Source organism: Pyricularia pennisetigena, chromosome 6, assembly GCF_004337985.1.
Source record: "Pyricularia pennisetigena strain Br36 chromosome 6, whole genome shotgun sequence".
NCBI lineage: Eukaryota > Fungi > Ascomycota > Sordariomycetes > Magnaporthales > Pyriculariaceae > Pyricularia > Pyricularia pennisetigena.
The window spans coordinates 2,550,900-2,566,378 of NC_043744.1; the positions used below are offsets into that span (position 1 = coordinate 2,550,900).

General features: G+C 52.0%; 5 protein-coding genes across 5 annotated transcripts in view; 3 read left to right on the forward strand and 2 right to left on the reverse strand.

The window, feature by feature from the left end:
• The window catches only part of PpBr36_04590 (uncharacterized protein), a gene marked incomplete at both ends in the record, with an annotated part of 1,675 nt that extends 217 nt beyond the window's left edge, over positions 1-1,458 (reverse strand). Inside the window, 3 exons of the mRNA XM_029891749.1 lie at positions 23-1,142; positions 1,190-1,272; positions 1,369-1,458. Coding sequence (XP_029750024.1) covers positions 23-1,142; positions 1,190-1,272; positions 1,369-1,458 — 1,293 coding nt within the window. The remainder of the gene's footprint in view (positions 1-22; positions 1,143-1,189; positions 1,273-1,368) is intronic.
• Positions 1,459-1,769: 311 nt separating this feature from the next.
• PpBr36_04591 (uncharacterized protein) lies at positions 1,770-3,694 on the forward strand (the record flags this gene model as incomplete). The annotated part of the gene is made up of 4 exons (XM_029891750.1): positions 1,770-2,033; positions 2,145-2,327; positions 2,390-3,262; positions 3,581-3,694. 4 exons carry the CDS (start codon positions 1,770-1,772, stop codon positions 3,692-3,694), a joined length of 1,434 nt encoding a protein of 477 aa, XP_029750025.1.
• Positions 3,695-6,052: 2,358 nt separating this feature from the next.
• Positions 6,053-8,958, forward strand: PpBr36_04592 (uncharacterized protein; the record flags this gene model as incomplete). Its single annotated transcript, XM_029891751.1, has 3 exons — positions 6,053-6,142; positions 6,201-6,600; positions 6,710-8,958. 3 exons carry the CDS (start codon positions 6,053-6,055, stop codon positions 8,956-8,958), a joined length of 2,739 nt encoding a protein of 912 aa, XP_029750026.1.
• Positions 8,959-12,403: 3,445 nt separating this feature from the next.
• Positions 12,404-13,595, forward strand: PpBr36_04593 (uncharacterized protein; the record flags this gene model as incomplete). The annotated part of the gene is made up of 3 exons (XM_029891752.1): positions 12,404-12,476; positions 12,545-12,912; positions 12,981-13,595. 3 exons carry the CDS (start codon positions 12,404-12,406, stop codon positions 13,593-13,595), a joined length of 1,056 nt encoding a protein of 351 aa, XP_029750027.1.
• Positions 13,596-13,785: 190 nt separating this feature from the next.
• On the reverse strand, positions 13,786-15,362 carry PpBr36_04594 (uncharacterized protein; the record flags this gene model as incomplete). The annotated part of the gene is made up of 2 exons (XM_029891753.1): positions 13,786-14,952; positions 15,282-15,362. The coding sequence occupies 2 exons, from the start codon at positions 15,360-15,362 to the stop codon at positions 13,786-13,788; spliced, it is 1,248 nt and encodes a 415-aa protein (XP_029750020.1).
• Between the last annotated feature and the right edge of the window lie 117 nt (positions 15,363-15,479).

Sequence of the window (15,479 nt, forward strand, 5' to 3'; positions counted from 1 at the left end):
GGGCAGATTCCAAAACACCTACATCGTTTTTGCCGACAGTGACAACAACATCTTCCGAAACTCGCATGGCCCCAACCCCCTCTATGTATGCCACGGGGGCGTCGCCCATGACCTTTCTCGCAACCTCTCCCACGGTTGTGTTCTTCTTGACAAGCACACAATCCCTAAAGACAAACTTTGACTCGGAAGCTCCTGAGCCAAAGGTCGTCGTGTTGCGGACAGGGTATACAGGCACTAACCCTAGGACCTCGGCAGCCTTGGAAAGTACTTGATTGACGCCGGTGGACCCGAACCTGTAGAGAACCATATCCTTGAGGTTCTCTATTCTCGTCTTGTTCTTCTCGTCAAGCTCCTTCAACCCACCACCCTCTGGATCCCCATCCGCGATCAAGTCCTCCCTCGTGTCGACAAACTCGCTGCCCTCTGTATATCGAATGTATCCCTGCTTTGCCATCTTGCGCAAGAATATCTCTGATATTGCTGAGCAAAGCACGATCTTATTGGGGTCTTGCATCTTGGCGATTTTTGCTATGTTCTTGTCTGAGTCGGGATGATCGATCTTGTTCAGAGCGATGACTGTCGGGAATTTCTCGTCGGTAAAGGCCTCCACAACTCGCTCGATGGTCGCGTCATCCCAGTGTTCCAACCCTTCCTTGAGCGCTAGTTTATCCAGTGTGCGCGCAACCACTTTGGCCGTACTACCGTAACCACTGAACTGTGCCTGTAGCGTCTCGACCGCTGTATGCTTGGCCGCGACGTGTCGTCTCCTGATGCTGCCCCATTTATCCATCAAGTTTCCTCTGATCCATGCCACGATCTCGCTGCGCAGCCACGCAATGTCGACCGACGGGTCGTAACCCCTGGTGTTCTTGCCCTCGGCATCGGTGGTGCCCGACGCGTCGACAACGTGAATCAGGGCGTCGGCGTGTCGAAGGTCGTCAAGAAACTTGTTTCCCAGGCCCTTGCCTTGATGCGCCCCCGGCACCAAGCCAGCGACGTCGAGTAGTTCAATGGGCACGGAGCGGCGTCCGTCGACACACGATCCGTGGTTCGGTTTGCACCGGTCCTGGAGGCCGTGCCGGGCACAGGCGCAGTCAATCTGGAGATAGCCTATCGCACGCTGGGGATCGATGGTGGTGAAGCTGTGAGAGGGACGTTCGGTGACTATGTTAGCGTAAAAGATACTAACCAGACAGGACCTCCCCTTGTCTCGAGTTTAAAGGCGCCGCCCGGCTGGCTGAAAACAATCAAGAGGACCATACGGGAAATTTCCTATGCGGAGCGTATCAGCTGCATGGTCGTACCGAAAGGAGCAGGGCTCGTTCCCCTGGCTAGCGGGCGGTTTGTGGGTGTGGGTTACCGACCGACTTTAGAGGTTGCGTCTGTGAGGGAGTTCAGCGTGCTGGATTTGCCAGCACTAGGCTTCCCAACAAGGCCGATCAAAGGATCGCGTGGCATTTTGAAGCGCGACTATCTTCCGAGGATGATCTGCCGGGACTTAGATCTTGATTTGACCGAACATTCTATGCTTAAACGGGTATCTGGAAAAGAAATACATATTAAGATGAGCCGCATCGCAAAGTAAACCCCCGCCGTGGCGCGTGGAAGAAAAATTGGCGGGGCTCGGCCCCACCGTGTCCGGAGAACGAATCCATGCTGGAATGATGTAATTAGCTCAACCATGCAGCCCAGGGGCTCACGTTGGAAGCTACCATTAGGCTGGGTGAAGTTATCACACTCGTGGGATTGGACTCGATCATCTTCCCAATATGTCGCAGTCTGATGTCCCCGTCGATACCCTCCCAATATGGTCTCGTTTCAATGGGGTCGTGTTTGACGGAGTTGGCATTGGGCAGACTGAAGGGAAAGGGTACGGCCTTGTGGCCCAGAGGGATCTACAAGCTGAAGATGGCGAAAAAGCCACAGCCTTACTATCAGTACCGCATGAGCTTCTTTTGAATTCTGAATCTGTGGAGCAGTATGCTAGAGCGGACCAGCGGTTCAAGGATCTCTTTGATGTTGCAGGCCACCAGGTATAGTGATATGTCTCTTGAGTAAAACTTTACAAACTGTTTCCAAAGTCTGAAGCAAAACCATATCGACACTGAGATGCAAGACATGCTGACTAAAGGGATATATCACAGTCGCCCAGGCAAGATGTAATTCTCTTCCTGCTGGCTCAGGTCATCCACGTCTGGGCCGATGATGAAGGCGGCGGGGTGTCCAACCCCTGGACTCAGTACATAGAGTATCTTCCTCGGACGGTTCCGCTACCCACTCTGTGGAGCGAAGACGAAAAACAACTGCTCAGGGGCACATCACTTGAGGTATGTGCTCACTGTGATCTGAAGCTCCAGTGGCAGCTTAGACCCTCTCTGACCCAACCTAGGCTGCCGTCCAATCCAAGTTGAGAGCACTGGAAAATGAATTCGATGACCTTCTGGAAAAGGCTGCAGAGATACCAAGCTGGAATGAAGTTCTCTGCGAGAAGCAAGTCGTGACGGTTAGCGATTATGCACGTCTGGATGCCTGGTACCGCTCAAGATGCATGGAGTTGCCCGGCTCCGGGCCGACGATGGTGCCATGCATTGATATGGTCAACCACGCCGCGACCCCCAATGCTTCGTACGTCAAGAGCAGCGATGGTGTCAAGCTCTGTCTTTGTTCCGGCGTTTCTGTGAAAAAAGGGCAAGAAATTACCATCTCTTATGGGGAAAAGAAGCCAGTCGCAGAAATGGTTTTCAGCTATGGCTTTGTGGACTCGGAAGTCGCGGGTGATGAAAATATACTCGTCCCCGTCGGGCCCCCAGGAGATGATCCGCTCGCCATGGCCAAAGCTCGAATCTATGGAGAAGCGCCGACAGTTCGCATATCGAGATCTCAGGATGGCGGTGTTCAATGGGACTGCCCGTTTGCCTATCTCTTGAGTCTAAATGAGGAAGATGGCCTCGGTATCCGTCTCCTGCAGCTGAACGACGGGGGCAGGGAGATTCGACTTTTCTGGGAGGAGCAAGATGTTACTGGCTCAGTCAAATCCCTGCGGGATATTACTAAAGAGCATCCTCATCACAAGATCTTCCAGCTCCGAGCTGCGGTAATTGTACAGGAAACTGTTCAGGCACAGCTCGAGAGGCTATCAGCAAGGACTGCTGGCCATGACATTACAACCGAGATTCGATTTGGTTGTAGATTTGCAGCTATCAAGCTTCGAGAGGCTGAGGAAAGGCTGCTTCAGGATGCAGATGACGTTCTCGAAACAGAGGTAAGTGTGTATACGGTTTTTTTTTTCTGCCATGTATTGTGGCGACATTTGTGCAACTACTCGCAAGTGCTTTGAGAAGCCGGGAAGGGGTTTCACCTTGTTTCTGCAAAAGCACAAACAAAGCCTCTGCGCGCTCCCTGTTACCAATGCCGCTGCCCCCCAAGCTTGGTACTTTGGCCCAGCAAGAAACAGGCAAAGGTTACCCATCTACCTCACCTGTAGCCCTGGACGTTGTTGCGACCCCTACTACCTTGTGGCACCATGATATACATCAACATATGTACCACGATGCGGCTTTGCTAATATGTAGGATTACAGAAGATGCAGCTCCTGGAAAACGAAACAATCCTTGCATATCTCGGACGAACGGAAGTTGCCCAAAACGAACTGGTGGGCAGTAGTCCAGCCAATGAGGAGACGGATTTTAGCTGATCTTGGGCCGAACCCGACCTGTTCATAGCCGAGCCCCACGTGGCCGCCAACCCACGATCAAAAGTCTGGGGCCCCAGAATGTCAAGCTTGTCATGATATTCGGGGGTTCGATTGAGAAACCAAGCTAGGCTAGCTTGCTTTCAACTTGGTCAAATTATAAACTTTAGTATTTTCCCTAACTTGCGGTGCAAAATGGCAAAAGACACTGCTGCATTAGCATGATGACCGTGTGTACACACTGTACAAGACGGTATTGTCCCGTAAGCATATAATATATTCAGAGTACGGCTCACGCGCACCGCAGCATCATTCTACCTGATAGCTGAGCATCCAATTTGCTCTTTTGATTACCATTGCCATCACTGGTGTGGCCAGTTTCTGGCAGACCTGCAGTCTCAACGAACTTGCCCCAGCATGCAAGAAGTATGGGGTGATCTGCAAGGGCTTAGCCTGTTCCCGGTGCACCAAAAGAAAAATGTACGAATACTGTACATGCAAGCATGGGGGGCGGATTGTGTGGCATCAGATGTGACCAATTGTGTAAGGATGAACGCCGTAGAAGCTAGCTTACTTTTGATGGTCAAATCCATTCCAGATGCGATAATGATAATGGGTTGTTTTATCAGCCCATATTTCCAGTAAGGGCTCGGGGCGCATGCGCGTGACTTCAATATCTAGAGGAGGTACCTATCCATCTCAGGGGACCATATCTGGCAGAGCTGGGTGATGCTTCGCAGACGTGAGAGTAAGAAGAGGTGTGTGTGTGGTATTCGACTACTTACATAGGTAAAATATTAAATCCTGGCATTATTGTCTAAAACACACCACAGTATACTGATATGCCCCGGGTTGGAACGATCAGCAGGATACATTGGCAAATTTACTCCGAGTAGACATCTCAACTCCGTGGGTGCCAACCCATCAACTGCGTCGTGCAAAATCCATTTTCATCATGATAGTACGATGACGGCGAGCTTATATGAGCAGCCAGCCCCGCGGAAGCGCAGCGTGACAATCAAACATCTTGGCGCCACTAGGGAAATACCAAAAAAAAAAAAAAAAAAAAAAAAAAAAATTTGAACCACAGTGTACTATGTAGAAAATGACGAAGACCAAGACACTACAAACCAAAGAATAAGTTGCATCGGAGGGATTGCCAAGCAGGTGGATGCAATACACCGTGTCTACCGCACTATCTTCATCCCCTGAGTGTCAAAGACAGGGAAGGCTTGCTATGATGGATTAAGTACTTGCCAATGTCGTCGTTAACTAGGAATTCGAGCTCAACCTTTCGCTTGGACAATATCCTTCTCGCTAGTCATTGTTTGACTAATATTACACTACCTAATGGCGGGAATGAGAACTCAGCAAAGAATTATGAAAGAGTGTATCGTAACTAGGCCAACGAATACCTTGACTTGGACATGGAAGATGGAAGAATGGAAGGGTACTAATTCGTAGAAAAGTAGGGTCTTCTCTGTCACAGTATATGGTTTCCAGCATTCGAAGATAGTGGATACTCGTACACTGTCAATCACAATTAAGTCACCAACAACCTTCACCATCTCACCTCTTGCCTCTCTTCTTTGCCAACCAGTAGTAGGTAGGCCCTTCTAGGTTTAGAGCAGTTCCCCCGGATTTACCGTACTTCGTCAAGGTTGAAGAAGCTGCCCCTGCAAAAAGACTCTATGCGATTAACCCCCGCGTGCCGTCCATTCCCCACCCGCCACTAATTGCCGTGCCTCACTTGTCCGTGCTCCGCAATTTCAGTTTGGCTGGCGTACTCCGTATTTATCCTTCACATCACCCGCCCAACAACCACCTCTCTAGATTTCTTATCCCCGCCCACACACATCCATCACTCACACGACACTTTGAGAACTTAGATGGCAATATCATTTTCCAGCAGAGGACTACTGTACCTGCAGAATCATAGCAGTTAAGGGCCCGACCCGGATATCTTGACAGCAAGCTACTGTAGCTTAACAACTTCCGCTTCGGAGGATCAGGAAAGGCCACAACCGTTGTTCTCGCGTCCCCCCCGCCTCGACGTGTCGCATTGCAAAGCTCCGCTACCCCGGATTGCAGGAACCTACAGATCAGTTTTGTCATAGACAACAGAGACACATTTAAAGAAGGAACTGATTGGAGAAACCAAACATCACCTGGGCAAACCGCGATACGTGTTTGGTGTCGAAAGCATCCTGATACACCACATATCAATTTTCCCTTGAGAGCTTGACCAGCGTTGACGACCAAAATCCACTGCCGGCGGCCCCTACGTCAATTTTTCAATCCGCCAGGGGCACCTACTGGCCCACACCTCGCACAGCGAAAAGCCCAAATCAATTCGCCAAAATGCCTGGAATCCTACCCATGAAAGTAATCAAGGTGGGCACGAGCTCACAGAGCCGTATCGCACAGGCGTGTGACCGATGTCGCAGCAAGGTATGCGCAATTGCTCGAGGCTTGATTTAGCGAGCAACAAGACCTAACAATGACATAGAAAATTCGCTGTGATGGCATCAGACCAACGTGCACCCAGTGTGCAAATGTTGGTTTTGAGTGCAAGACGAGCGACAAGCTCAGCAGGAGGGCGTTCCCCAGAGGCTACACCGAGTCTCTCGAGGAACGCGTCAGAGCATTGGAGGCCGAGGTTCGCGATTTGAAGGATTTGCTGGACGAGAAGGATGAGAAGATCGACATGTTGTCGAGGATGCACGGTAACAGCAGGAGACAGTCGGAAGGATTCTCTGCTACGCCGCCTCGAGATCCAGCCAGGGACGCATCGGGTAGCCCCAAAATCAAAGAAGACACATTCCGAGTCTCGGCATCGCCTTTAGTCCTAGGGGTTGAAAACTCGGACTCATACCAAATGGGTCCGTCTAGCGGTCGTGCTTTCATTGGTTTGTATCCCTTTCCTGCAATGTGGGAGTTCTCGCATGGTTCTATACATGCTCAGCACGTGAAAAGCTGAGATCATGACACCAACTAACAACTTTATCGACTTTACAGAGACATTCAAAAGGAAACTGCAAGAGGCTGGAAAGCCTTGTGCTGACTTCAACCCAGAGTCTTTCTTACACATACAAGGCTGCTATCCTCTCCTGCCACATCCACCCAAGGAGGAGCAGTTGCGCGCTCCACCTCGCCTGTTCTCCGATCGATGTGTTAATGTCTTTTTCCAAGAATGGGCGCCTCTGTTCCCCGTCATCCACAAGCCTACCTTCCTCCGGATTTATGAGGAGTTTGTGGCTGACCCGGAAAAGGTCAAGAGCCACCATAAGCTGGCGCAGCTACATCTGGTTTTCAGCATCGCAGCAATATCTGTAGAAAATCCCGACTTGGATCAGATCGCCATATGTGAGCAACAGTGGCGCAGGTCTCTTGCATTTGTTTTGATGGACAACACTATGGCTACACTCCAGTGTCTCATACTGGCACTCATTTTCTGCGCGATCAGGGCGGATTACAAGCGTCTCCAGTATTACAAAGGCATTGCAGTTGGATTGTCTCACAGGCTCGGCCTCCACCAGTGCCAAAAACAGTTTTTATTTGGGCCATTGACGCTCGAGACGCGGAAAAAGGTCTTCTGGACGCTCTACACAATGGACTGCTTTACCGCTGCAACTCTGGGCCTCCCGAGGCTCCTGAAAGATATCGATATCCACGCCGAGTACCCCTCCGATGTCGATGATGAATATGTCACCGAGAAAGGATTTCAACCAACTCTTCCCGGCGAGTACACGAGAATATCTAGCGCCCTAGCTCTGTTCCGAGCAACCCGGATTTTGGCAAGTGTGTTGGACAAGATCTACCCAGCCACAGCAGCGCACGAGCTTTCGTTGCAAAAAATGGCAGCCCTTGCAGCGGAGCTGGATGAGTGGAATGACAAGCTTCCACAGCATCTGAAGCTCACCTTCAAGCAAGACAAGCCCTCTACCGACGTGACTGGCAGCCGGTCGCCCCTTTTGGCCTTTGCTTATTACTATATTCGGACCCTGATTTTCCGCCCTGCCCTGGGCTCAAGCCTGGGACCAAAGGCTGCGCCGGCTATGATTGCTGTGGGGGAATCAAGCAAGCACATGATCCAGATCACTCAGCTTCTCGAAGAAAGAAACATGTCTTTCTCACTGTGCCTGAACAAGCCGGATACGCTGATATTGTGCGGCATGGGACTACTCTACCACTCGCTTGATCTGAAATCAGGTAGCAAAACGATGCGGGACACCGAAAGCCTGGTAGGCTCCGTGATCAAGACTGTTGAAACTGCGAGAGCGTCAGGATCATATGATTTCAAACGGGTTGCCGGCTTGCTGGTCCCAGTGGAGGAGGCAAGAGAACAGCGAGGAGCGCTGCCTACTCCACCAAGCCACAGCCCCGAAGTCATCATGGCAGCACCGACACAGAGACCATCCCCACAAATGCCACAACCCGTGATGCCACCGAGGAATACAGTGTTTCCATTCGGCCGTCACACTAGCGCCACAATGAGTGAGACGGATCTTCTTCCCCAACAGGAGAAATTACGGAGACTTTCGATGCCACAAAGTTCGACACGACCTGAATTAGCGCGTGCCGACTCGAGGTCGTCCTTTGACGGCAACAAGAGACAAGACGTGAAAAAATTGGCCAAGAGAGATCATCGACTGTCGCTGTCGATGACACAAGCACAAATGATCGCGAGATCGTCGTCGCATCCTAGGCCAGGCGCCCAGGGCCTAGACTTTCTGCCTCTGGGAGGCCCGAAGCCGCAACACCACCAGAGTTCGCTGCCTCCATCGCCCGTCCAGTCGCGACCCCGTCAGCAGTTCCAAGAGCAGCACTGCCTACCAAGGAAACCAGAACAGAAGATGTCTGGTTCGGGCACCGTATCAACGACGGCCGAGTGGGAGGCGCTCTTGGGATCGATGGATGGCGGGCAGGTCAACGTTTACGACGCCATATACGGCGGACCCGGCCTATCATCCTTTACGGCGACGGAAACTCAAGCGCCAGCCACCTCGGGTGGGTGGTCGCCAGACTCTTGGGATCTCTCTGGGATCACAATTGGAGGAACCAACGGAGGAGAGTTTGACGTTTCTTCGGCACCAGTAGCTCAAAGCGTCTTGAGCATCAGTGATGAGAGTCTAAGCTCAGCAGGCGAGGAGCTCGAAATAACTGGGCTAGACTTTGGTCATCATCACCATATGGTATCAACAACAATGCCGGGTACATCGGATGGGTTGATCATGGAACCTTTGAATGGGCGCTTCGGGCTATGAGGCTTGTTTGTTTTGGGTGGATCAAGTGAGCCTAGGATTGAAAACCATACCTCTTTTGTGCCGAGTGGCTCTTTTGCCATCTGTTCTTTTCTTTGCTTGCCTTTTTAGGATTCGTGTTCGTTGGCTTGCTTGTTTGGATATGGCATGTATGATGATCGGATATGAGATGACAATAGCGTGAGACTTTTTTGAAATCTTTTGATTGTTTTGTTTCTTCGTACCTGGCTCGGACAGTAGTATGTTGGATGAATATGTAACCAAGACAAGTAAAAGCCGATCTTTCACATTCACCGCGGTTCATCTACTTGCAACGTAGCGACTCCTGACCTCAAGACATGAGGCGAGGCGACCTGTATCGCATCTTCAGATGGACTTGCAACGCATCCACAGTTGGGGAGAGGAGGGAAAGACCCGCAAGGTGCAATAATGCCTCAATTACGGGGCCGTGGCCGACCGCTGGCCGTTCCGATTCGTCGAGCCTCCCACGATCCCACGATCGGCCATTGTTTGCCGACAACACGTGGGTGACGGCACTGTTATTCCTTTTTTTTTTTTTTTTTTTTTTTTCTTGTGGGAAGTTCAGCCCCCCATTTCGAGAAGCATGGGTTGACGACAAGCGACGCTAGGGCGGAGGTTCCCGCAAGAGATGGCAGGGTGGAGGGAAAGCTGGGTTTGGGAAAAGCTGAGCCAGGGCCGCACGGTGGCTTGAAACCTGGGACGAAACGTCACGGATTGGGGGGAGGGGGGAGTTTTGTTGCGGTGGATTTGAGGCTTCGCCCGCCTACTTGGGTAAGGGTGAGGAAGGGTCTACAGGACAGCTTTGGGACGAGAGAGAGAAAAAAAAAAAAAAAAAAAAAAAAGGAAATCCCCCACCCGGCAACGTTCAAAAGCTTGGGTGCTTTGAGTTTGATGCTTGGTGAGAGTTAAGAATATGCTTTTGTGGGTTGGGGTGTCATCCACTGCAAGAAATTCCGAGTTACAAAATGCTGGTGGTAAGGTATATTCTGTACACCAGGATCAAGTGGCATCGGGGTCCACCGGGATCATGCCGTCGGGATCCCTGACTATGGCGGGGGAAGAGATCCGGAGTGGGGTAGCCCGAGTCCGCGGCCAAGAGAGCGAGAGAAAGAAAAAGGAGCAGGTCTTCAGGCTTCAGGCAGTACTGTACCACTGTATCGGATGAATAGTAGGCAAGGCAGTTAGTTAAACTTGTGGGAATTGCGGATACTCGGGCAAGCACATATCGCTGGGCTGAAAGCGGTCCCGCCTGATAAGAGACCTTGGATGATACGGGAGACGCCAGTGGCCATCGCGTGTAGTTTCCTTTCTTGGAAATTGGTTGCGCAAATGCACGCTCACTCACCATTAAGGCAAGAACAGCTTTGGTCCCAGTAGCAGTGATTGCAAAAAATAACACTCACTAATTTATTACCAGGCTCTCTTTGATTGTTACTGCATACCTACCGTAAGGTAACTTACTCGAGTGTTTCAACTCGATATGCTGCAGGGTCCCGATTAAACGCAAGCAGGGCAACTCTCCAAAGAGGCTTCATGCCGGTTACTTCCATGCACAACCGCACCAGTATGTAGATACGGCCGTCTGAATAGCAGCAGGCTGCTACAACCCTAACTCTGGCGCACCAGGTCAAGTGAGTGTCGATCACTGGCAATTTTCCAGGAAGGTCCATCTGAGACTTCAAACAGCAAAGAAGGATAAAAGAAGGGGCCCCACCAAGGAGACAGCAAAGGAGACAAGCAAACACGCAAAGAACATCGGACGACCGAGAGTCTGTCCGCGCCAACCTTTACGAAGTCCTTGGGTCTCTTTGTTCGTACAGTACACGTCAAGTGGGCAACAATTTCTTGTAGTTAACAGGACTTTCTAACAAAATCACGAGCTTGTTGATGTTAATTTTTACTTGTTTAATCTGCCGATACGCCCTTCCCAGCAAGTCAGACGCCTTGGCCACCTTGACCTACCTGCGAATCCACTATCTCTCTGCGAAGCGGGAGCCTCCTGTGTTTCGGATGGCTACGTCGTGGAGGCTGCCAAATGATCAAGAGAAAAAGTGACAGAAAATATTTTTTTTCTTTTCTGCTCTCTAACCATTTCACCGAGTAGATATATTGGTGTCGCTCAACTTTCTCCATCCCGAGGATCACCAGTCTTTTGTCTGCTTGCCCCGGCAGGCTTTCTCTTCCACCCCGAGCAGTCTCCATCACACGCTTCCCGGCGCCTGCAAGATCGCCGCTGCTGCGAACCACACCCGCCTACCCGTCCTTTTTACTCTCCGACAGCGCCCGGACTGTTGCGGTTCCGACAGATTGGGTACGCCTTGAGTAGATTGTCTGCGACGACGACCAAGGAAGATAAAAAAGAAAAAACAACCCAAAAAAAGAAAACAAAAAACTGCCGCGTTGACCCGAATCCACTCTCCGATTTCTCCGGATTTTTTTATTCCCCATCTCGCCGACGCGGGCTGTTGAATTAGGCGAATTTGCTCGTCGTTAATAGCTTAATAGTGAGTGGGCTTGGTCTTTTTTATCTTGTTTATTACTGGGCGCCCGTTCCCCATTTAGCACGTGGCCAACAGGCACGTTTTCTTGCTTCCCTTGCTTTGCCACCCGCCCACAGCTGCCCTTCCTAGTTGGGCGTTGTGTGCATTTGAGATCCGAAAAGGCTTGGCGCGAATAAGTTCTAGGCTCAACCGCCACAAGACAGGGTCAGCTCCACGGAACATCAGAGACTGGCCCACGACTGTCTGGTGACCACCAATTATGGCAATCGCAAGTGCAAGTGGTCTAGCCGCGCGTCATTATCTTCTGCAAGTCACCAGGCTCCAATGAGTGTTTAAGCTTTAGAAAAAGCTCCGTTCGGAGCAGCGCTGCGAAACCCATGGGATTGAAAAAATCAAAAGTCCCTAATACGGCCAAGTCCCTAATGCTTCTGACAAGTTTTTCGTTGGCTGCGTCAGCAGACTTGAGCTTATATCCGCTCAACAAATCCATCTCTGACGTCTAGCCGGATTTCGGACTGGTCTGCCAAATCGCTTACGCCATCTCTTGACTTTGCCTTGTTTGAGGCTAACATTTTTAATCATGACAAGGCCGCCGTGTCCACTTCTACTTATGTAGATCGTCCGGCCCTCGAAGATCTCTAGGGTTGAACGAGTTTACCGAGACACTGCGGTTGGAACAGAATCAAATCGCAATGAGCCCGGAGGTTTCTGTGGCCCGTTCAAACCTCAAGATCTCTTGAGCTTTTACTGCGTTTGCCTTTTTTTTTTTTTTTTTTTTTTGGAAACTTCGATGCTACCGAAAGCGTGAATCCGAAGCAATTCAGTTACAGTCTCCGAAAATCAACCGTCGTTACCAAACACTGCGAACCCTGGTGGGAACAGCGTTGCGATACATAGTCACAGCCAGTCAGGAGTCAACACACAACATGACTTTACTACCCAAGGGTTCAGAAAAGATGCCGCTGCTTGAGGGGCAACAGCGGGCTACCTTCCCTCCCGGTATGGAAAAACAGCCTGCTGAACGCAATACCTGATCATTCGGCCATTGACTAACAGAGCAGCTTTAGCATCGTTCGCTGACGCGATCCCAGGGCCATGGGGCCGGCGAGTTCCACAGGCCATTGCCCATCGCGGCTATAAAGCCAAGTGGCCCGAGAACACCATGGCCGCCTTCGCTGCCGCCCTCGTCGTTGGCGCTCACGCCATTGAGACAGACTTGCATCTTACTAAAGACAAGGTGGTCGTTCTGTCACACGATGGCACTCTGAAACGCTGTTTCGGCGAGGACCGGAAGCTTGCCGACTGCGAATGGAGTTATGTGAGCACGCTACGGACAATGAAGAACCCTCCGTCACCCATGCCGAGGTTAGCAGATCTGCTGCACTACTTGACACAGCCTGGCATGGAGGACAAGTGGCTCTTGTTAGATATCAAGGTATGTGAATGGCTTAGTTCCTTGGCGCCCAGGTGGCTCGATGCCAGTGCTGATTGTACTTGCCTCAGAGAGACGACGATCCGGACGAGCTCATTCGCCGGACAGCAGAAACATTTGCATCAGTCCCATCCGTACGTCCCTGGAAGGACAGGATAATAATGGGCTGTTGGGATGCGAATTATATGCGCCGCTGCAGCCACCACCTTCCTGGCTTCTCGGTCGCCTACATTGGCTGGTCGCTACCCTATGCCTGGCAGCTCCTCAAACACTCCAACGTTTCGTTCAACCTTCTCCAAAAGGTGCTCGTTGGTCCGTTTGGGACGCGATTCCTGCGCACGGCGGAGGCCCGCGGCAGGCAGATCTTTGTCTGGACGGTCAACGAGGTTGAATGGATGGAGTGGAGCATCAAAAAGGGAGGCATCGATGGTCTCATCACTGACGACCCAGAGTTATATATAGAGGTCTGTAGGCGGCAAGATGACGATAGGGGCGATGAGAGGGGCTACACCATGGGTAGCGGATTGGAGCAGAAAATGTTACCCCAGGAGTCTGGGACGCTGAGGTGGACGCGATTGTACGCCGAGGTAATCATACTGCAGATCTTAGCCAGGATACTAATCTTGGTGACCAGGATCAGATTAGGGTCGGAAAGGAAACGAGTAAGAGATGGGATGAGAGGATAAAGCATAGATTATCTTGTTTAACCTCGAAATGAAGAATGAAGTCAACCTCGTACACTGAAAAAGGAAAGCGAAACATTAGACAATGACGGATCCAGTTCTGACAAATAACCAAGGGCAACTTCGAATGCTCATATGAGGTAGCCAGTAAGCGTGGCCCGGTGTTTGGTTCTCATTTGTGTCTAAGTCTAATCTAGTCTTTGCTGAGGTCTATGTTCACACCCTTTAGGGCATTCACGGCCCACGAAGGATAATCTTCCCTGTTAGGATAAAGATTGGCAAAAAACTTCTTGACCATATCGGGAAACCTGTCTGCTATAATGGCCTCCCTGATGTCACGCATCAGGTTGAGCTGATACCACACGTTGTGGATGGTCAGGATGTGAGCCGAGACGGTCTCCTTGGCGGCGTTGTGGTGCACCAGCGCGCGCGTGACGCCGGTGCCACCCTCGGACACGGGCCGGCAGCACACGCACCCGCAGCCGTCCTCGACGGGGCCAAAGTCGTCGGCGTACTGCTTGTTCCTCATGTTGAGGACGCCGTGGCGCGTGACGGCGTTGCCGAAGCGGGCGGTGCGCGTCGGCCACACGCAGTCGAACATGTCGGCGCCCAGCGCCACGCTGACCACGAGGTCCTCCGGGTAGCCGATGCCCATGACGTACCTCGGCTTGAGGTCCGGGAGGAGTTCCGTGCAAGTCGCAACGACCCGGCAGTAGTCCTCCTTGGCCTCGCCGCCGCTCAGGCCGCCAATGGCGATGCCGGGGGTGTCGCGCCGGAGCATCTCGGCGGTGCACTCGCGGCGCATGTCGAGGTCAAGCCCGCCCTGGATGATGCAAAAGAGGTTCTGCGTCTCGGGGTTCTTGTGGGCGGCTATGCAGCGGTCGAGCCAGCGGACGCTGCGCTCCATGGCCTCGCGCATGCGGGCCGCATCGGGAGACGTGGTGACCAGGACGTCGTCGAGCTGCATCATGATGTCGGACCCGATGCTGTTCTGCAGCGACATGGAGTGCTCCGGGGTCAGCAGCATGGGGCTGCCGTCGTGAGGGCTGAGGAAGCGCACGCCCTCCTCGGTAATGGTGGCCAGCTTGAGCAGCGACACCATCTGGAAGCCACCACTATCGGTCAGGAGGTTATGCCGCCATCCCTGCAGCTTGTGGGCGCCGCCGACGGCGTCGAGGACCGCCTGACCCGGCTTGAGCCCGAGGTGGTACGTGTTGTTCAGGCACAGCCGGCAGCTCGTGTCCTCAAGCTGCTGGGGCGTCAAGCCCTTGAGCGACGCCTGGGTGGCCACCGGCATGAAGATGGGGAGGTTGACGGGACCATGGGGGAGAGTGAGTATGGAGGCGCGGGCGCGAGTGGTCTAGACGGGAGATAGAGCTTGGTATCAGATCGCCAAAGTCAATGCAACAGGGGTGTGGTCGTAGAGGGAGGGAGTAGCGGTAGGGATAGCTGCACTGCAGCTGACCCGATGGGGGAAGAGGTGGAGCTTCGGTTCTCGGAACCATCGACCATTGCGGTTTTGACTGACAGGTTCGACGGGAAATCCCCGTTGCTCGCCCCGATATCACCCGTATGCACTATACAAGTTGACTTGGCGGTGACAGACGGAAAGACTTCTTTTCCGGCCTCTCTTCCCTTTTGACATGCACCAAATAGTTTCACTTGATGTCTCCGAGGTATTTGACTCACCGAACACCGAGCTATCAGCTCAAAAGTGAGTGCTCCATGGGTTGCAGACAGCTTGGAAGCAGCTGCCGGCACCGAAGCCATAATCGGCTGTATTGTTTGTTTCTGTTTAGCCAGCCGAGACAGGCTACCGTATCCTGCCCTCCTTCACGGGACCATATGATGAATACTACGTCTACGTGATATGTAGTTTTTTTTTTT